General features: G+C 34.2%; 1 protein-coding gene across 2 annotated transcripts in view; it reads right to left on the reverse strand.

The window, feature by feature from the left end:
* The window catches only part of LOC115415447 (protein broad-minded-like), a 183,615-nt gene that overhangs the window by 112,020 nt on the left and 49,241 nt on the right, over window positions 1–22,354 (reverse strand). For both annotated transcript variants that reach the window (XM_030129015.1, XM_030129016.1), the window contains exons 19-23: window positions 17,171–17,309; window positions 10,788–10,875; window positions 9,442–9,560; window positions 2,708–2,827; window positions 194–282 (exon numbers count right to left, since the gene is read on the reverse strand). In XM_030129015.1, coding sequence (XP_029984875.1) covers window positions 194–282; window positions 2,708–2,827; window positions 9,442–9,560; window positions 10,788–10,875; window positions 17,171–17,309 — 555 coding nt within the window. The remainder of the gene's footprint in view (window positions 1–193; window positions 283–2,707; window positions 2,828–9,441; window positions 9,561–10,787; window positions 10,876–17,170; window positions 17,310–22,354) is intronic.

Raw genomic sequence — 22,354 nt, forward strand, 5'->3', positions numbered from 1 at the left:
TGCAGGGTAATCAAAGTCTAAAGAACTGTGTCAGCCTGGTATCGCCACAGGCTTAAGAGTGTGTGTGTGTGTGTGTGTGTGTGTGTGTGTGTGTGTATGTGTTCTCCAGGTGCTAATCTGATACTGTGTGCTTCCCCGCTGATGTTAAATAATATGGGAAGGGGGGGAAGGAAAAAAAATATATCAATCTCACCTCAGGCCGAACGTGTGAGACTGCTCATAGTGGAACAGAGAATGAATCTTCGCATCTGAATTCACAGCAATCAGCCTGTCAATCAAATCCTGCGGAGTAGAAAAAGGAGAGGCCGTGAAAAAAAAGAGCGCGGCGGTTACAGAACAAAACCCACAAACAGAGCAGGTATTTAAGACGAGCACGGTGGAAAATGTACATCAGCTTCAGTGTGTTGGGGTTTAGGAGGAGGAGGCCGTGGAGATAGAAAACAAACGAGTGGGTGGTAAAGGGAGGGAGAGAGATAGGAAGAGCAAACATGCCCTCTGCAGGCCGGAAGAGGTACTGCATCAAATATGAACCATAGAAGAAGAAGAGTGTGTAGAGTGTGTGTGTTTGTGTTGTAGAAAAGACATACTACAAAATAATGTAAACTGAAAAAATTTAAAAATGTAAATATATCAATAAAAAATTAAATAAGAATATATGAGAAAAATAGGAAAAAAGGTAAAAAGTTAAATAAATAAATAAATAAGACATAATATTGAACCCAAATGGTACAGAAGAGGATTAGGGCCACTGGAAAAAAAAAATAAAAATAAAAAATTAGGTCCAATATATTTCATTGTTATTCTGAGGAAAAAAAAGTAAGAATTCTAAGAAAAAAGTCAAAATTCTGAGGTTTCAGTCAGAATTCTAAGATTAAAGTCTGAATTCTGAGAAAAAAAAAAAGTCAGAATTCAGATTTTTTTCTCAGAACAATAATTTAAAAAAAATACAGAAAAAAAAGTCTGAATTCTGAGAAAAAAGTCAGAATTCAGACTTTTTTCTCACAATAATAAAAAACATATTTTAAAAAAAGGCAGAATTCTGAGATTTAAGTCAGAATTCTACAACTAATGTCTGCATTCTGAGAAAAAAAAGTCAGTCTTCAGACATTTTCTCAGAATTCAGACTTTTTCTCAGAATAATAATAATAATTAAAAAAAACTTATAAAAAGTCAGAATTCTGGGGGGGAAAATCTGAATTCTGACTTTTTTCTCAGAATTCTGACTTTTTCACAACAATAATACGATACAACAATAATACGAAAAATATTTTTAAAAAGTCAGAATTCTGAGAAACAAGTCAGAATTCAGACTTTTTTCTCAGAACAATAACAATAAAAAATATTTTTAAAAAAAGTCTGAATTCTGACTTTTTTCTCAGAATTCTGACTTTTTCTCTTTTTCTCTCAGAACAATAATAATAAAAAAATCTTTTAAAAAACTCTGAATTCTGACTTTTTTCTCATAATGATAACTAAAAACATATATTGGACCTTAATTTTTTTATTTATTTTTTTTTTCCAGTGGTTCTAATCCTCTTCCGTACAAACGGTGACTGTTCACTTTAACCACATTATTTATTCATGCAGACCTTATTCATCTTCACTTTAATGAAATTTGTCCCTGAAATGGATGAAATTCAAGTATCTCACAAACAAAGTGTATAATGAAACTAATCAACTTCATTAATATTCATGCATCTTTTCTATATTTAACCCTCAGGACTTCCTTTAATATCATAAAACACATTTATCCCCAATGACAAAAAACCCAAATCTGCTGTAAAAATATTATATATTAATATTTTCTTTCCCTTTAAAGAAGTGAATGTTTTAAAACTACTTCTGCCTGGAATATACATATAAAATATTAATTCTACTGTTTGAGTTTTTAACCCTTTAAAGGCCACTATGTTTATGTAGCTCCACTGCTTTTATTTAAAAAACTGAAATTATTTACGTTCACTACATTTCAAGTCGTATTTTATTATTATTATTATTATCATCATTATCATTTTGCACTGAAATGGGTCAATGATCGGCAGTAACATTGATTTTTGTACCATCATTTATTTATTGCAGCGTCACATTAAAGAAAAAATCACATTCAAGGTGAAAACACGAAAAAAATATAAGCTTCTCCAAAAACTGCTATAAAAATACTAATATTTTCTTGCTCTTTAAACCAGTCAGTCTTTTAAAACTACTTCTGCCTGGAATATACATATCAAATATTAATAATATTGTTTGAGTTTTTAACCCTTTAAAAGCCGGTATGTTTACATAGCTCCACTGCTTTTATAAAAAAAAATACATTAAATACATTTCAAGTATTATTATTATTATTATTATTATTATTATTATTATTATTATTATTATTATGCACTGAAATGGGTCAGTGATTGAAAGTAACCTTGATTTTTGTCGTGTCATTTATTTTTTTGCAGTGTCAGATTAAAGAAAAAAATTCAAGGTGAAAAAAATAAAAAATATAAACTTCCCCAAAAACTGCTGTAACAAATATTATATATTAATACTTTCCTGCTCTTTAAACCTGTCAATGTTTTAAAACTACATATACATATCAATTATTGATAATAATTTGGGGGATTTGACCATATTCTGTAGTTTCTTTGCCAGTTTTGTGTGTGTGTGCTCACAGTTCTGGACATTCTCTGACTCATCCTCCTCATTCGTGCTTCAGACTTACAGGAATGGAGGTGGGCATCTCTCTCAGGGTGTATTCGCTCTTGTTGGGTAGAGTTTGACGGCCCACCAGCTCCCAAACCGACTGGGAGGATGAAAGCAGGTTGACCAAGGACAGGAAGGACTACAGAGGAAAAGAAAAGACATAAATGTTTACAGAAAACAGTAACGACGCAAGGTAGAAAACCAGACGCACAACATCCAAAACATTTAGAACTGAGCGTTAAAAGGCGGTTTTCGATATAAACCCAGCGGTCGGTGGCACTGATACAGAGGATGTGTTATATCAGGGTGTCAAACATGCGGCCCACGGACCAAAACCAGCCCGCCACAGGGTCCAAACCGGACCCTAGGATGAAAATGTGAAACGCAAAAATGACACTGAAGATATTAACAATTAATTCTTTTAGTTCAGGTTCTACATACAGATCAGACCAGTAAAATAATAACATAATAACCTATAAATAATGACAACTGCAGATTTATCTCTTTGTTTTAGTGGAAAAAAAGTGAAATTACATGAAAATATTTACATTTATAAACTGTCCTTTCACAGAAAAATATGACTAATCTGAACAAATGAATGCAACTGTCACAGTATTCTGCCTGTTACTACATGTTTTGTGCATTTATAGATCCATTATATAATAAACAAGAAAAGCACTCAGAGAGCGCAGACCTCCGCCAAGACAGATCCCCCCCCCGATCACCACCAAAATTTAATCATTTCTTCCTTGTACCAGTATCAACATTTCATGAAATTTTCACGAAATGTCCATAACTTTTTGAGTTATCCTGCTAACAAACAAACAAACAAACACGCACACACAAAGCAAAGTGATCACAATACCTCCTGGCAGAGGGAATAATCCACATTTTTCTCTTAGTTTTAGTGGAAAAGTGTAAAATTACATAAAATGTCTTTACAAACTTACAAACTATCCTTTAATAAATAAATAAATAAATATATATATATATATATATATATATATATATATATATATATATATATATATACACACTTTTTTTTTTTTTTAATATGTGGATAAGCTGAACAAATATGAACCTGAAATGTCTTCAGAGAAGTAGCTGCAATTTTAACACCATTTTGTTAATGTTTCTCAAGTTTTTGTTCATTTTTGTGCATGCTGTGATCTCATTATTGCTTAATTTGATCATATTTGTTGGCTTTTTAGCTTTTATTCTGTTAATTGTGTTCATTCTGCCAGTTACTAAATACATAAAAATTTCTATTTACAAACTATTGTTTGATAAATAATGTGAATAACCTGAACAAATATGCACAAAAAAAGAGGATAATATTACAATAAATGGTGATAAATCACTAAGGAAAGGATAATGTTTGGATAATTCTAGGTCTTTAATAGTTAATGTACATGTACTTGGATCAATGACAGTGGATGTAGATGCATGTTTTTATGTTCAATTAATGATATATTTTACTAAAAAAGTCATTTTTTCTTCAGTTTTCTCTGTTTTTGATAAAATAACCCTCAACTTTAATGAACATCAACATGAACAGTACAATAAATACAGGAAAATACCTAATTTTCACTTAAAAATACAAAATACAGAGGATAATATTACAATAAATGGTAATAATCATTTAAAAAGGTTAAATGTTTGGATAATTCTAGGTCTTTAATAGTTAATGTACATGTAGTTTGATAAATGACGGAGAATGTAGATGCCTGTTTTTATGTTCAGTTAATGATATACTTTGTAGAAAAGTCACTATTTCGTCACTTTTCTCTGTTTTGCTGTAATAACCTTTGGAACTTTAATGAACATCTACATGATCAGTGAATTAAATATAGGAAAACACATAATTTTCACTTAAAAATGCAAAATACTGAGCATAATATTAGACTGAACAATGATAAAATCACTTAAATGTAGAGAAAAAATAATTTGACAACTGCCACAAAAGCTGGGTTAAATTTTTTTGTCTTTTGTACATTCACCTGGGCCGGTTTTGGCCCGTGGACCACATGTTGGACACCTTTCCTCTATATAAAGATAAAAAACAAACAGAAGCTGTCTCCTTGTGCGGCCGGCGTCTTTTCAACCACATGATATAAATGTTTGTGAGTGTTTTCTTTTTTTTTCCCTCTGTGATGAAAACATACATTGATGTGAAGCCAAAGCGCAGATGAAAAAGGATGAAACAGCTGAGTTTTAAAAGAAAAAGACGCTGATTGCATGTGAACGCTCGCACGCGACGATCATAGCGCGGAGCACAACTGTCCCATCGCCTACGGAACAGTAAAGTACAGATGTAGGCAGCGGAACGTACGGACGAGGGCATGAAAGGAAGAAAAAACATGTTTGCACTGTGGTTGTTTTATTAAAGAGTGTGAACGGAACTACAAAGCATTTCACATTTGCCGTATAAAATTATTGATGATCGCTTTAGATGTGCGTTCTTTCATCCGTCTGTGTTTATTTGGGCTTTTTGACAAGTTGCGTTACATGCTTTCATGCATTCAGACTCCGAGGAAATAGAAAATAAAACAAAGTAAACATGGACAAAAGTAATGGGACACGTTGGATTCAGGTGTTTCTTTTCCAATAAAACAATAATGACTAATGTCAGAATACAGTTTAATATTATGGGATAAATATCATTTCATTGGTTAGTTTGGGTTAAATGTTCTTCCTCTAAATGTCTAAAATATTTTTCATGCTTTGTAAATAATAATTTTCTACCACAACTAACCATCTACTTTCTTTTTTTGCGTGTATTTTGCTCGTTATTAAAGATGCTCTTTTCTTCATTTTTGTTCATTTCGAGGACTTTTTTTGGTTCGTTTTTTATGCTCGTGTTGCTCATTTTTGCTCAGTGTGAAGCTTACTTTGTTGGTGGTTGAGATGGTTTTTACTTCATTTCACTCAACATTCATTCTAACAAAATATTGATCTTTATAAAGTACATGGACCAGCTCTGATTGATTTTAGAAGCAAAGATAATTTCACCCAAACTAACCAATTAAATGATATTTCTCCCATAATATAAAACTATATTCTGACATTAGTCATTATTGTTTTGTTAGAAAAGAAACTGCTGAATTCAACATGTCCACATACTTTTGTCCATATAGTGTATAAAAACACTATATAAAGATACAAATACCAATACATTTAAAAATGCATTGCACATGTATGTCATGTATGTTATATTTTACAGTATTAACGCATTAAACTCCGGCATAAGGTAAATAAAATCAGTTCATTAGGGCAGATTCTTCTAATATTTAAATTGTTTGTTCGCAGAAAGTTGTTTTTAAAGCATTATATCACATAAAAAAACTGGTTTTATTCTGTGACATAATATAGACGCAGTCAGTTTTATTTTGTGAATGTCTCATGTTGTAAAAACAACAAACAAATAAAATCAGTGTTGATAGAAATTAGTCCAAACCATGTCTGATTCATTTTAGAAGCAAAGATAATTTAACCCAAACAAACCAATGTAATGATATTTATCCCATAATATAAAACTATCTTCTGACATTAGTCCTTATTGTTTTGTTAGAAAACAAACGCCTGAATTCAACCGTTTTTAATCCTTTAACTGTGGAACATGGGTTTGATCACTGACTGTATTTGCTGTGACTGTGTCCGTCAGCTTAGATTATCGCGGCCGTTTTGTCGTCTCGTCACACATGAAGACGCCGTCTGCGACGCGGCGGCCGCCGTGTGGTCGGAGCAGACCGCGAGTCCTGAGCGTCTGCGTGTAACCTGGCAGCTGACCCACTGATAAGACAGGCTTTAAAGGCACCAGTGGCAGGGCACCGTTCACACTCCACTGGACCTGTGTGTTCACTTGGATAGTTTCACTGAGAAATGACTTGGCTCCTGTCAGACGGCGGCATCACACACTGAATCCCACACACACACACACACACACATACACACACACACACACACACACACACACACACACTTTCATACACACAGTACAGCTTCAAATGAAACTTTGAGCATGTTCCAAGATAAAACAAAACAAAACTAGAAAAGCACTCAGAGCGCAGACCTCCACCAAGGCAGATCAGCCCCCCCCCCCCCCATCACCAAAATTTAATCATTTGTTCCTTGTGCCAGTATCAACATTTCCTGAAATTTTCATCCAAATCCGTCCATAACTTTTTGAGTTATCTTGCACACAGACAGACAAACCAACACTGGCAGAAAAAGAACCTCCTTGGCGGAGGTCAAAAACACTTCAAACCCTCAGATTCTGCTCATACTTGTATTTTCCAAAGTACACGTCCTCACTATGGTAAACTGTAGCCTCATGCACATATCCGTCTCAGACCTGCCTGTACTTTCTGCCTTTAACCCTCTGGTATCTCACCCATAGACGCCCTATAATCACCAAAGTGCATAATCTGTGCAGCGCTGTAGTACTGTTCAAATGTTCGCCATTGTGCTGCAACAATGAATCGATTAAATAGATCCAAATCGATTCTTAAAGAGTTGGCAACGAATTCGTCAGTCGAGCTAAAAAGTTGAAATTATGAGATAAGAAAGTCATAACTATGACACAAAAAGTCCCAAATATGAAATAAAAACTCATAACTACAACAAAAAAGTCACAACTATGATATAAAAAGTCATAACCGACCCAAAAGTCACAAATATGACAAAAAGTCATAACTATGACATAAAAAGTCATATTTTTTACCTTCATCAACATAAAAATGTGTATATTATTTACTCTTTGTTTCATAGATCTTCCACGTGTGTTTAGCTCCGCCTAGTGGTTAAATCCAGTAGCCCTAGCTAATGTACATCCTACTATAATGGACGTTCCTGTGTCCGGTGCGTCTTCGTCTGACGCGTATCCCGATGTTGCAGCACGGGAGGGCGTATGGGTGCAATGCCGCTGTTGCACCACGGAAGGGCGCTATCGTACAATGGCACCACAGGTACAATGCCGGTAGTCGTTTTAAATAAAGTTTCCTTGAACAGGAAGTAACAGCGGAACAGAAAATGATGTCAGCACGCAGCCTGTGCTACCCGCGAGACCACGGTATCTTGTATTTTGAGTTTGCATCGCCAGTACATATGATTTCTATATGTTGTACAACTTAACCTTTATTTTACGCATGAACTTTAGTTCTAAACAAGACATTCGACCGTAACTGTAGCAATGTAATAATTAACTGCATATGGAATAATCAAAATGGCGTAGACAGCGTGGGACATAATGTTCTGATGTTTCCATGTGTTAGCATAAGCAGTGCAGTGTGTACATTATGCATCAAAAAGAATTTTGTATTTGGGATATTTGTACGCCCTTTCCAGGTTCACCCTTTTGAGTGTCAATAAACCTGATGAGACACACTTCAGAGTCTTTGATACGAGAAAGGTGTTATTAGCCATAATAAGCAAAACAGCACAATAGTTTTGCAGCAGCTGGAGGGTTGAAATTCAAACTGTATTAACTATTAAGGTCCAAATACACAAATAAATGAACCACAGACTAAGAAAAGTGGGTTTAGATCAGTGTTTTTCCACTGTGGGGTCGCCTGAAATTTCTAGCAATTGATAAAAATAAAGACTTACTAATAAAAAAAAATACATGGTGAGTTAAGAGAGACAATCCATAAAAGATATGACAAACTGAAGCTGAAACACTGTGGTTCTGTTTCTGTGTCAAATGTTCATTGTGGTCAGTTTCAGATGCTGCAGCTCTTTCATAATCCATAGTTTCAGTTCTTGTTTGTTCAGTATTAATTGTCCTCCTTGTAAATCACAGCTGGACTGACTGGACATATCCTGACCAAGGAAAATAAAACTCTCCCTTTGTGCAGTAATCTACACCTGGATTTACTCCCTCCATCCACAATAATATACATTATATAGACTAAATGTCCTCGAAAATTAACCTGGATTTGCAACATAGTATAGCAAACTATTACATGATCCAAAAAAAATTAATTTTAGGAAAAAAAAATGCCTCCGTTTTGAATGTCTGGGGTCGCCAGAAATGTGTGATGTTAAAATGGGGTCAGGAGACAAAAAAGTTTGGGAACGACTGGTTTAGATAAATATGAGTCCTTTAAAGTTATTCAGCGCTGTTTGTCTCAAGGTTATTATCGTTAACGAAAACTAACGAAATGACGAAAACTAGAATTGTAAAAACATTTTTGTTAACTGAAATAAACAAAAACTATAATTAAAAGAAAAAACGATAACTAACTGAAACAGTATTGTGTGTTTACAAAACTAACAAAACGGATAAAAATTATGGCTAAAATTCCCTTCGTTTTCATCTTTGTCTATGTCGGATTGATATGAAATCGATTTATTTCCCTCAAGTAATTTTCTCTGCTGTCACCGTATGATATTTAAGGGTCCGTCACTTGTGTTCACTTGTGGTTTCCAGTCGTCTTCTGGTCCCCACTCTACCTGGAAACATGGAGACTAAAGTTGGGAGAAAGCAGCAGAGTCCTGTCTGGGATTTATTTGAATACGACGACAGAGAAGAAGAGAAAAGAGACGACTGAACTAAACTAAACTAAACTAAAACTAAGCATTTAGAAAATAATGAAAACTAATAAAAACTAGCAAACCTGCTCTAAAAACTAATTAAAACGAACTGAATTAGAGAAAAAAAAGTCCAAACTAAATAAAACTCAACTAGAATGTAAAATCCAAAACTATTAGAACCTTAGTTTGTCTGGTGTCATGCTCATTACAGTTCGGTACCTTCAGGCAGCTCCTGTCTATGGGGTCCATGGGAGTCGGTTTAGGACGAACCACTCGGACGTCTTCGCTGCCACATTCCAGGACTGACCACAGCTCCAAAACCAGCGCTCGAACAAACCCTGCAACGAAACACCACAGCTGAAGGAAATACAGGGAGAGATACAGGAACAGTGAATACCTGATCCCATAAGGCAGGGGTGTCAAACATACGGCCCACGGGCCAAAACCGGCCCCCAAAGGGTCCAACCCAGCCCACGGGATGAATTTGTAACATACCAAAATTACACTGAAGGTATTAACAATCAGTGAGGTTAAAATAATTTAGTTCAGGTTCCACATACAGAACAATATGATCTAAAGTAAAATACTGTCATAATAACCCATAAATAATGACAAATACAAACTTCTCTATTTGTTTTAGTGTAAAAAAGTTAAATTATATGAAAATACTCACATTAACTAAGTATTTGTTCACAAAAATTTTGAATAAACTGAACAAACATAAATGCAATTTTAACAATATTCTGCCTGTTACTACATGTTCTGTGCATTTATAGATCCAATATATAATGATAACTCTGAATCTGTCTCTTTATTTAGTGCAAAAGTGTGAAGTTATATGAAAATATTTACATTTACAAACTATCCTTTAATTAAAAAAAAAGTAAAGCTGAACAAATATGAACCTGAAATGTCTTCAGAGAAGTAACTGCAATTTTAACACCATTTTGTTAATGTTTCTCAAGTTTTTGTTCTTGTTCTTGTTACTGCTTAATTTGATCATATGTGTTGGGTTTTTGTTATTTTTTCTGTAAATTGTGTTCATTCTGCCTGTTACTACATGTTTTGTGCATTTTTAGATCACATGCACATGTGTGACTGATAAACTGAGGCAGAATATTGTTCAAATTTAATTTATTTTTCTTAAGTAATTTCAGGTTGTTTGTTATTCACATTTTTTAAAGGATGCTTTGTAAATATAAACATCATCAGAATGTCATTTTAATTTTTTCACTTATTTTATTTTCTGACCCACTTGAGATCATATTGGGCTGAATGTGGAACCTGGACTAAAATGACTTTGACACCCCTGCGATAAACAGATCTAATGTGTAGTTTCTATATTTTGCTGTATTTAGATGGTGTACTACAGCAGTGGGACAGAATAAGCCCTCACAGTATTTTCCTGCTGACGTCTGATCTGTCTTTTATTTCATTCACCATCCTGACAGACGCTGACAGAGTTGACTATGACAAATTGCCGGTTTATGCCGAACGGGCACAAATGTCTACAAAAACACGCTGTAAGCAGCGACGCCTGCGAACGTTTGTTTGTGCGTCGGTACCTGAGCTGTGCAAAGCCGCCACCCCTGGAGCCGTGGCCGCCACCTGGGTCACCATCACCCCGTATCCAAACTTCTCACAGCGGCTCACCTGCACGAAACACAAACACACACTCCATATTTACAACCTTCGGAACTTTGGACGTTTTCTGACTGATTGATTACACTGGAAAAAAAATCTAACTCTTACCAAGTGGATTTTCCTCATTTCTAGACCAAATATGTCATCCCACTTAAAATCAGACAGAATCACCTACAGAGGAACTTTAGCAGAACTGATTTACAGACAACAGATCTGGAAAATCTGATTTCAACAAATCTGAACAACATCATTTTCACTTGTTCCACTGGCAGATTTGTTTTTGCTTAATTCAAGAATTTTTTTTTGCTTGATTCAAGATTTTTTTGCGTAATTCAAGATTTTGTACTTAATTCACGATTTTTTTGCTTAATTGAAGATTTTTTGCTTAATTGAAGATTTTTTTTTACTTTATTCAAGTTTTTTGTTTTAGTCAAATTTTTTTGCTTAGTTCAAGATTTTTTGGTTAATTCAGGATTTTTTTTGCTTAATTTAGGATTTTTTTTTTGCTTTTTTCAAGTTTTTTTTGCTTAATTCAAGATTTTTTTGCTTAATTCAAGTAAAAAAAAAAATCATGACATATTTGGACTAGAAATGAGAAAAATACACTCGGTCAGATTCAGATTTTTTTTCCAGTGTGTTTGACACTTCGAGAGCAAAAGTGAACGTTCATTTTGTCTCCTCGGTGATCCGATGTGCAAACCCGTGACGCTGCTGGAATCCTCAACTACATAATGTAGTTCAGAACAAAGGAGAGAAATCAAATTGCAAATTAATTTTGACGCCCTTCATTAATTACAGCACAATGTCAACCACTAAAAATAGACGAAATATAATTACATTCTATAATTAAAGTGAAATGCCCAACGAGAGAAGCAATTATGTGAGTACGTAAACAATGGCAGTAAATTAAGCCCTTGGGGAATTAGTGAAGGTCTGCCCGTGTACGTGTGGACCATATAAATCATGTATATACTGTGTATGTGCTGCCTATGCACTGTCCAGTAATGCATGTATTTAACCCAGCAGAGAAGAGCAGCTTGTGTGAGTTTAGCGGCTACTGTTGAATACTAAACAGCCCCGAGGAAATGAGAGTGGCCCCGAGTAGGAGCAACAAATTACCACATCTCCTGGAGAATAAATTAAGGCTAGAGATGACACAGAGCAACGAAATGAGACATGTTCCACAGAAGTGCACAATGTGGAAAATAAAAGCCTACAACGGCACATTTATACGAAACCGAAACAAAGTTCAATTCAGGGAAGGAGTAAACTTTAAAAGCGCTGCGTAATATCATCAGGTAGGAACGTCAGATAGAGACTACCGACTTTCTCAGCTCCTTTTAACGTCTACTCTTTTACTGACTCCTCCACAGCCGCTGGCCTTTGCCGCTTTAACCGCATTATTCAGCGACAGGAAATGGAAATGTCATCTTCAGCCACACAGATACGATCGGAGAACAAATATGACCGACTTACTGTCCTGGGGTCTGAACACTTTGGGTTTTAACTCAACTTTAGAGAATTCAGTCACAGTTTCAGGTTCCTCTTCACATTCCAAAGTATTTTCGTGTATTTTAGATAAAATATCAGTTGGCGACAGGTCTGTAGCACATTTTAAGTCTGAATCCTCACTTTGGGAAAGGTGGAAATACATGCTGTATGAACTGCTTGGATATGAAGCAATTTTGTTTTTAATCCTATATTTACTGCATTACTTCTTTATTTTATTATGTATTTTGAGGGAATGGAAATATGAATTTGTCCTAAAGGGATGAGTTAAGTGTGTATTTAAGTACAATGTTTATCACAAAACATTAATTCTGCAGTTTACACCATGGAACACATACATATATTTCAACAGAGATTAAAAAACAAAACAAAAAAACAAAACCTAATATCCAGTGATAATGGAAATGTAATAGAAGAATGTGTTATTAGATAGATAGATAGATAGATAGATAGATAGATAGATAGATAGATAGATAGATAGATAGATAGATAGATAGATAGATAGATAGATAGATAGATAGATAGATAGATAGATAGATAGATAGATAGATAGATAGATTCAAGGAAAAAAGAAACACACCACTTTCATTTTCTCGATTTTTTCAGAAATATGACAGTTGTTGCAAAATTACAAACTACAGTGAGTTCAGTTCTATTCTGAGTCCAAATGAAATGACTGTTTTCCTGGTTCTGGTTGACTGATTTGATTATCAGTCAGAACTGTATTTGTGTGTTCACACCCATGTCTGCTCAGGAGTCAAACTCACAGATGAATTGGACCTCTGCTCAGTTCTGCACAACCATTCCCTATAAAAGACACCAAAATGGAGCACAAACACATTTGTCCACAGTGACGCCACTACTGCAGCCGGACAGAGATGGGTCCACTGGCATGTTTCAGCTGGACGGAGCAGACGGGCTGTAGCCAGGCTGTTTGGACTCCACCACTCTACCGTTGGACTCCTCGCTGAGCGTTACCACACCAGCGGCTCCTCCAACCACCGTCCCAGATCTGGTCGACCGCCTGTTCCAACCGCTGCACAGGACCGGGACAGTCGGCTGTCACATCTGTGTGACAGGTTTCAGCCCAGTCTCTGTCCGGCTGCAGTAGTGGCGTCACTGTGGACAAATGTGTTTGTGCTCCATTTTGGTGTCTTTTATAGGGAATGGTTGTGCAGAACTGAGTAGAGGTCCAATTCATCTGTGAGTTTGACTCCTGAGCAGACATGGGTGTGAACACACAAATACAGTTCTGATTGATAATCCAAATCAATCAACCAGAACCAGGAAAACAATCATTTCATTTGGACTCAGAATAGAACTGAACTCACTGTGGTTTCCAATTTTGCAACAACTGTCATATTTCTGAAAAAAATCAAGAAAATGAAAATGGTGCGTTTCTTTTTTCCTTGAGTGTGTGTGTGTGTGTGTGTGTGTATATATATATATATATATATATATATATATATATATATATATATATATATATACACACACACATACATATACACACAAACATACATGTTTTGGCATTTTTACATCAAATAATTGTTTTGATTAGAAACAGCGTGATGCTGCAGTTTTTTCAGATTTATTTATTTATTTATTTATTTTAAAGAACTAGCAGCATTGTACCCATGGTGCCATTGTACGATAGCGCCCTCCTGTGGTGCAACAGCGGCAGTGTACCCGTACGCCCTCCTGTGCTGCAACAATGACCACACATCAAGCGGACTTTGAGCGGACACAGAATGCGCATTATTATTATATATAGATAGATGTAGATATAGATGTCCTTTGTAGTTGACAGTGGGTTTTTTTTTTTGTTTTTTTTTTTAGCCAAGCTGTGAAACTCTTGTCAGAATCGGAATAGCCTGGATTATCATTGTGTGTTCAGTGAAATTAGGAGTGCTACTCCAGGCAGTGCAACAATATGAATAATAATAATAAAAACAATAATAATAAAAACATAGAATATTGGAGATGTGGAAAAAAGCTTCAGAAGACGTTAAGAGACTGTTGTCATGACTTTTGAGACTTTCATCTATGGTAACTGTATACGTCCTGTGTGTACGCCTGATTCATACTCTTTTTATTCACTTATTGGGTTTTTATTTTATTTGTCAGAAGCTCAATTCCAAAACTGTGTGTCTCATAACGACGGGAATAAGAGTGTGTGTGTGTGTGTGTGTGGGGGGGGGGGTGGTTTTGCTTTGTTTTGTTTGTAGTGCAGGTGTAGTGTACACTTGCTGTTGTGTCATGTTTATAATTGTAATGTTGAATTTATTTGTTTACTTTCATAAACCTGAAAGTTAAAATCAATAAAAACAACTGATATACAAAAAAAAGTAAGAACAGAGCAAATATAAAATTACAAAAACTAAAATTATGAAAAGTAAAATAAGATAATAGAATATAAAAATTTACAGAAAGTAAGATAAGACTGGAATTAAAGTAGAATAAAAGAAAAAAATAGGCATAAAATATAAATAGACACAATATTAACAGTATGTATATCTATGAACACGTCTATGAAAACAGTGTAGAAGTACTTGTCCCCTACCGTGGACAAAAATACATCACTGGGTCTCCTGAGGATATTTATAAGACACGCAGCAGTGTAATGTACGGTCATGTCACATACGTCTGTGTTTCCTTTTCCTGGTGTTGCTTCACCATAACTCAAGTCAAAGACCCAGTTGAATAAAATATGACTTTGGCACATGGACGCCGTCAAAGATGATTAAAAGCGAGCGGCTGCCAAACGCACTTGTTCCAGGACATCCATAAAGGTGATGAGGCCAAACCATCAGACTGTTTCAGCGTCCACTTTATCAGCGCATGTGCAATAAAAGTGTGTTCGACTGTAATCGGAGCTTACATTTTAACCTGGAAATACTACAGGTGCAGGGGGGTGTTGTATATGTGGACTTTCACTGCACGACGATTACGCATCAGCTGTTATAAAAGAAGGGGTGGGGTGGGGGGTGATTGAAACCGGGTGGGGAGGAGAGTGACCGGTGCTGCTGCTTGGAACAGATGACTTCACCTGGTTCTCTGAGGTGGACCTGGACGGGCTCCAGGTGGGACTGGGTCAAAGGCACAGGTGTGTTCGACGACAAAACCCTCCACGGTGACAGACGAGTAAAACAGATACGGACGTAGAAAAGCACAAATACGAGTACAGTAGAAACATTTAATCGACTCGAACTGATTAAAAAAAAAAAAAAACACTATTGGGTTAGAATTTTCCTGAATCGAAGCTTCGTTTCCTTAATTTCGCTGCCACTAAACATTGGTTCCACTGCTGTTGTTTCACACGGACGCTTATTGTGACGCACGTGACGCCAGGATCAACGCAAACTACATAAGAGACGAGGACAAAAAGGCAGAAAATGTCCAGATGTTGACTTTTCTACACTGGAACCTGCACTTACTCCTTTAAACTTTCACACAAACACTTAAAATATTTGTCTTTATTTTAGTTTAAGTTGTTAATAAGTTGGATCCAAATGTATTCATGACTGTGGTGCACATTCAGTTTGTAGATGTATTTCACATATATGTAGATATCTTTATATATACACTTTTATGCTGTTATAGTTATTTCTATATAGATTTTTTAAAATATATATCCTTTTACTTTTATGCCTTTATGTCATTTGACTTGTTTTTATATATAGATATCTTTATATGTACACTTTTATACTGTTATTGTTATTTCTATATAGATTTTTTTATATATCATTTTACTTTTTTGCTTTTATATCATTTGACTTTGTAGACAGATAGACAGACAGACAGACAGACAGATAGATAGATGTTTATACTGTTATTTATATGTAGATATTTTATATCCTTTTATTTTTATGCTTTCATATCACTTGATTTGTTTTTATACTGTATATAGATATCTTCATATACACACACTTTCATACTGTTATTTCTATATAGATTTTTTTAATATATATCTTTTTATGTCATTTGACTTGATTGTTGTTTATATATGAATACTTTTTATATATACACAATTTTATACTATTATTGTTATTTCTACATAGATATTGCTTATATATCCTTTTACTTCCATAATTTTATGTCATTTGACTGGTTTCTTTATATATAGAGATATTTTTATATACATTTTTTTATTGTTTTTATTTCTGTATAGATATTTTAATACATCCTTTTACTTATATACTTTTGTCATTTCACTTTTTCGTTTTTTTATTTATATATAGATATTTTTATATATACATTTTTATATTATTGTTATTTCTATTTATCCTTTTCCTTTTATACTTTTGTCATTTACCTTGTGTGTTGTTTATATATAGATATTTTTATACACACATTTATATTGTTATTTTTATTTCTATGCAGATTTATTATATACTTTTGTCATTTCACCTTTTCGTTTTTTATATACAGTATAGAGAAATTTTTATATTTACATTTTTATATTGTTATTTACCCTTTTATACTTATGCCATTTACCTTGTTTGTTGTTTATAAACAGATATTTTTATACACACGTTTATATTGCTGTTATTTTTATTCCTGTATAGATATATTTTTATACATCCTTTTACTTTTATACTTTTTGTGTTTGTTATTTCAGCTCATTCTGGAATAAAGGGCACGGTGTTTGTCTTTTTCAAATTTTTCGTTTTTTTTTTTTCCACTTATTCCAATAATTGTTAAATCAAATCGGAGCAAATAATCAATAGGTAAAACATAAACAGTCGATATCTGCAGCTGCACGTATGGGCTGTGTGACGCGTCCGTTGTTTACCTGCAGCTTTTTCGTGAAGCGTGAGAACATGTAGGAGACGCATTCGTTGATGGCGCCGGTCTGCTGCAGCAGCAGAACGCCTTTCGGAGTTGCAGCGAAGTTCAGCAGACTGTCCAACAGCGTCTCCTCCCAGACGAGTCTGTTTCAGAGACAGAGGGAAAAGCAGGATATTTACACCGTAATTAACACCATCGATCAATACGCCACGAAGGCATTTAATCACCTGCTCAAGAGAACGGGCAGGGAAATGCAGCTTAAGTCTAATTAGTGAACGTACCTCTGAGCTAACGAAGGTAAACTCAGGGTTTTTTGTGATTAATGACACTGGTTCATATGGTTTTTTACCATCTATTAATTCCACAACAGTACGGTCTGACTGAGGCAAAAAGGAAAAGGTCTTTATTGTGTTTTTCCTGGGAAAATTAACTGTTACACTCTAACAAAGTGAGTTTCCAATCAATTTGAATGCAAGTCAAAGCCAATTTCTAGCATCACTGAAGTTGTTTTCTTGTAAAATTTTTGAAATTAAAAGTTATTATTTCATATTCCAGGTATTCAAAAAAAAAAACAAAACAGATAAAACTTTATTGATCCATAAGGGAAATTACTTACATGTTATTGTTACTTGAACTTATGTTGTATGTATGTTATGTTGTCATGCAGTTTTTGTTTTACTATCCCAGTCTTCCATATTTGGGTCAAAATGACCCACATTCATTTACAGTAGAATTACCTCTGAACCTCTGATTCACTCAACAGTAAAACCAAAGGACTCACTCACTAAATGGATGTGGACATTATTCTATTGCGGTTATATACTATATACTATATATATTTTTCTTTTCAAATGTTCTGAATATTTAAAAAAAAAATAAATAAAATTGTTCAAAACATTCCAAAAAATAGAAAAATAAAAAAGTTTTCAAACATGAAATCATTCTTTTGCAAAACCAAAATATAACACAAATAGGGCCGTGTATTGGCAAGAATCTGGAGATACGATACAAATCACAAAACTAGGATCACGATACATCACGATATATCATGATACTGTTAAAAAGGCCATTTTTTTGTTTGTTTCTTTTTTAATAATGATTATTTCCTGGAAGAATTGAATTACACTAGAAATCTGCACAAATACTAAACACATTTTTATTTGATCACAACAGGATCTAATGTTCTATCACAAAATGTTCCTGTGTTCAAACTGAAATTCTGTTTTACAGACATTACAGTTTCAGATCCTGTTCAAATGTTCAGATTCTATTAGTTCAGAACTAACATCAGAACAGGATTTTAGTGCGATCCCAATAAAGGAACCAGCATCTGCCTCTCAGACAGTAAAAAGTGCTTTTAGGATGATTCAAATAACCATTAATTAACAAAACAGTGTTAAATAATAAAGAAAATGTATACAATAAAGAAAAACAAAAAACAAAAATGAACCTCTGTCATATCTGCATTTGAGTAAATACCTAAAAATATCGATACAGTACTTTTTAATATTGATACAGTATTGTGAAGTGAAATATCACGATATATTGCAGAACCAGTATTTTCTAACACCCCTGAACACAAATGATTATTTTTAACACGACAAAATTACAAAAGTGTCATAAAAACACACTGATTTTAACTCGGGTCATTTTGACCCATTTATAGAAGAGTGGAGGGTCAAGACACTAATGCATCTAAGGCAGTGCTTTCCAACTACGAGGTCGCCTGGAATTCAAATGGAGTCGCCTGAAATTTCGAGTAATTGATTAAAAAAAAACCAAAAACTTACCAATAAAAAATAGTAATAATCTACACCTGGATTTACTGCCTCTGTCCACAATAAAATACATTATATAGACTAAATGTCCTCTAAAATTAATGTTTATTTGAAACATAGTATAGTAAACTATTACATGATTAAAAACAAATTAATTTTAGCAATGAAAAAAAAAAAAAAAAAAGTCTCAGTTTTGAATGTCTGGGGTCACCAGAACTTTGTGATGTTGAAATGGGGTCAGGAGACAAAAAACAGCTGGAAACCATTGGTCTAAGACACAGGTGTCAAACATGCGGCCCGGGGGCCAAAACCGGCCCGCCAAAAGTTCCAGTCCGGCCCTGGGGATGAATTTGTAAAGTGAAAGTTAGGGCGTTGAACTCAAAAATAATATCATAATAACCTATAAATAATGAAAACACCAACTTTTTTTCTCTTTGATTTAGTGCAAAAAACATTAAATTATGAAAATGTTTACATGAACAAACTATCCTTTAACAATAAAATATGAATAACCTGAACAAATATGAACAACCTGTAATGTCTAAAGAAAATTAAGTGCAATTTTAACTATATTCTGCCTGTTATTAAATGTTTTGTGTCTTTGTAGATCTGATCTGTAATGCATATGTATGAATGATAAGTCGAGGCAAAATATTGATAAGATTGTACTCATATTTCTTAACAAATTTCTTTTTTTTCAGGTTATTCACATTCTTTTTGTCTGGATAGTTTGTAAACATAAATACTGGCAGAATTGAATGTCAGTCTTTGTCATTATTTACTGGCCATCATGCTGTTATTGTACTGGTCTGCCTGGTCTAAGGGTTCAGGAGACGTGCGTAAATATTCCCCATTTAGGTTGAATTTAATGTCTCTGTGAGTGAGTTACGTCACAGCCTTTCAAACATTATCCACATCTTTTGCATTCCGTCGTCTATAAATCCAAAACCACTTAAAACCCTTTCACGTGCTTCTGTCAGACGCAGATTCATGACCGCTGCAGCAGAGTACAAACTGCTTTTATGGCGTCCTGTCAGTTATGGACCAGGCCGTTTCTGAACCCGCCGTCGTCTCTTTGTAACAGACACTCAAACCTGTTGACGCCGGACGGTTTTGTGTTGACGACTTGTTTGCAATACAGACGATTAATGGTATCGGCTGATTAAGTGGCGCCGATCGGACGGAACGTCATTGTCAGCACATGTGGGCTCTGATAGCGACGAATAAACGCGATCAGGGTCGTCTGTGGAAAAGCTGACTTAGAGGGAAAATAACGGCTGAAAAAAATGAAAAATCACACCTAGAATCGTTTATTATTTTTACGGCTGCTTGAAGTTCAGGTCCAGATTTAAGGATTTATCCCAACACTTATTATTGTGAAGTAAGTGTTCAGTAGGTTTTCCAAATTCTAATTAACTCAAAAACAGCTGTAATCAGTAAAAAGTACTATTTAAATCCAACATAGAAATAATCTGTGTTGAATTTTAATTATGTGTTTATATGTTGGATTTAAACACACACACACACACACACACACATATATGTACATATATATATATATATATATATATATATACACACACATATACACACACACACATAGGAAATAGAACAATCGATCGAACGGAAGAAACAATCAATAGATAGATATATTTAGGGCTTGATATTGTTTGTAGTATTGATATATTCTTTCCTTCTACTTTTAATTATATTTGCACGGAGAAGCTGTAACGAGGGGTGTAAGAAAATACTGGTTCGGCAATATATCGCGATATTTAATTTCACGATATGTATTGATATTAAAAAGTACTGTATCGATATTTTTAGGTATTTATTCAAATGCAGATATTGTGGAGGTTCATTTTTCTTTTTTGTTTATATTTTATTCATTATTATTTAACACTCTTTTATTCAATAATGTTCGTTCCTTTGTTGGGATTGAACTCAAATCCTGTTCTAATGTTAGTTGTGAACTAATAGAATCTGAACATTTGAACAGGATCTGAAACTGGAATGTCTGTAAAACATGATTTCAGTTTGAACACGAGAACATTTTGTGATAGAACATTAGATCCTGTTCTGATCAAATAAAAATGTGTTTCGTATTTGTGCAGATTTCTGCTGTAATTCCATTCTTCCAGGAAATAATCATTTAAAAAGAAGAAACAAACAAAAAAATTGCCTTTTTAATAGTATCATGATATTATCGCGATATATCGTATCGGGACCCTAGTATTGTGATCTGTATCATACCGTCAGATTCTTGCCAGGACACAGCCCTAGCTGTAACACCCAATAATTTCCCCTGGGATTAATACAGTATTCAGATTAACTCTGATAATAAACTGTATCATCTGATTAATAAACCTATTTTAACTATTGTGACTGTATCGGCCTTGACAAATCAGCTGACCTCTAGTTACAGATGTTATAAATTGAAAAATGTTGGCCTAATAATCATGTTATATAATACATTTTACTGTCCGACAGGGTTTTAATGTGTTCCATCCAATTAGAACACTGCATAGTTTTATATAAGGAGTTCTAAGAGCGTGGTGAACTTTCATCTGTCCTTTATCAGCACTGATTATAGCCTCCAGTAGTGATTTATGTGGTATTTTTATTTCACTGTTTTAAATTGTACAGCTGGTTTTTATGTCTTTTTAATCTATTCTTGTATTTTATTCTATCATTTTACTTTTTTATTCTTCTGTATGACACTATTTTTTTTTTATAATTGTACAGCTGTTTTATGTTTCTAATCTATTCTTGTATTTTATTCTTTTATTTTGGTTTGTATTTATTCTTCTGTACAGAACTTTGGTCCACTGTGGCTGATTTAAAGTGTTTTATAAAAGAAGCAGAGAGAGACAGTTAAATTGTTAATCTTCCCTGTCAGTTGCTTTGGAAAAAAGCCTCTGCCAAATGCATAAATGTAAATTCCACTGGTCTACGAGTAAAACGCTTCCACAATAAAAGCACATTTGAGCCACTAATAAAGAAAAATTAAGTCAAAAGTGCTGGTTGGTTGTAGTTTCTAAGATACATTAATCGCTTATTTATTATATTTCATTGTGTTTTTATCTTAGTATTTTATCTTTTAATTATGTTTTATTGCATTTATTTTACTGTACAGCACTTTGGAAACCTTTGGGTTTGTTTAAATGTGTGCTTTATAAATAAAAATCGATTGGATTGAAAAATGATTCAGTTTCCTGGTGTGTCAACACATACTGCACCATGATTCTTTTAAAACTCTTCTTCTCTTGTTGTAACATACGTCAACATCTGTTTTTTTTTATTCGCATGACTAGTTGTGGAAAAAGGTCTTTCCATTGCAGTTCTGCATGATATACTATTTGCGCTATGCCCGAAAAACCACCTCTTGCCAGCGCAAAGAATTTTAATTG

This window comes from Sphaeramia orbicularis, chromosome 24 (genome assembly GCF_902148855.1).
Source record: "Sphaeramia orbicularis chromosome 24, fSphaOr1.1, whole genome shotgun sequence".
In the NCBI taxonomy this organism is placed as follows: Eukaryota; Metazoa; Chordata; class Actinopteri; order Kurtiformes; family Apogonidae; genus Sphaeramia; species Sphaeramia orbicularis.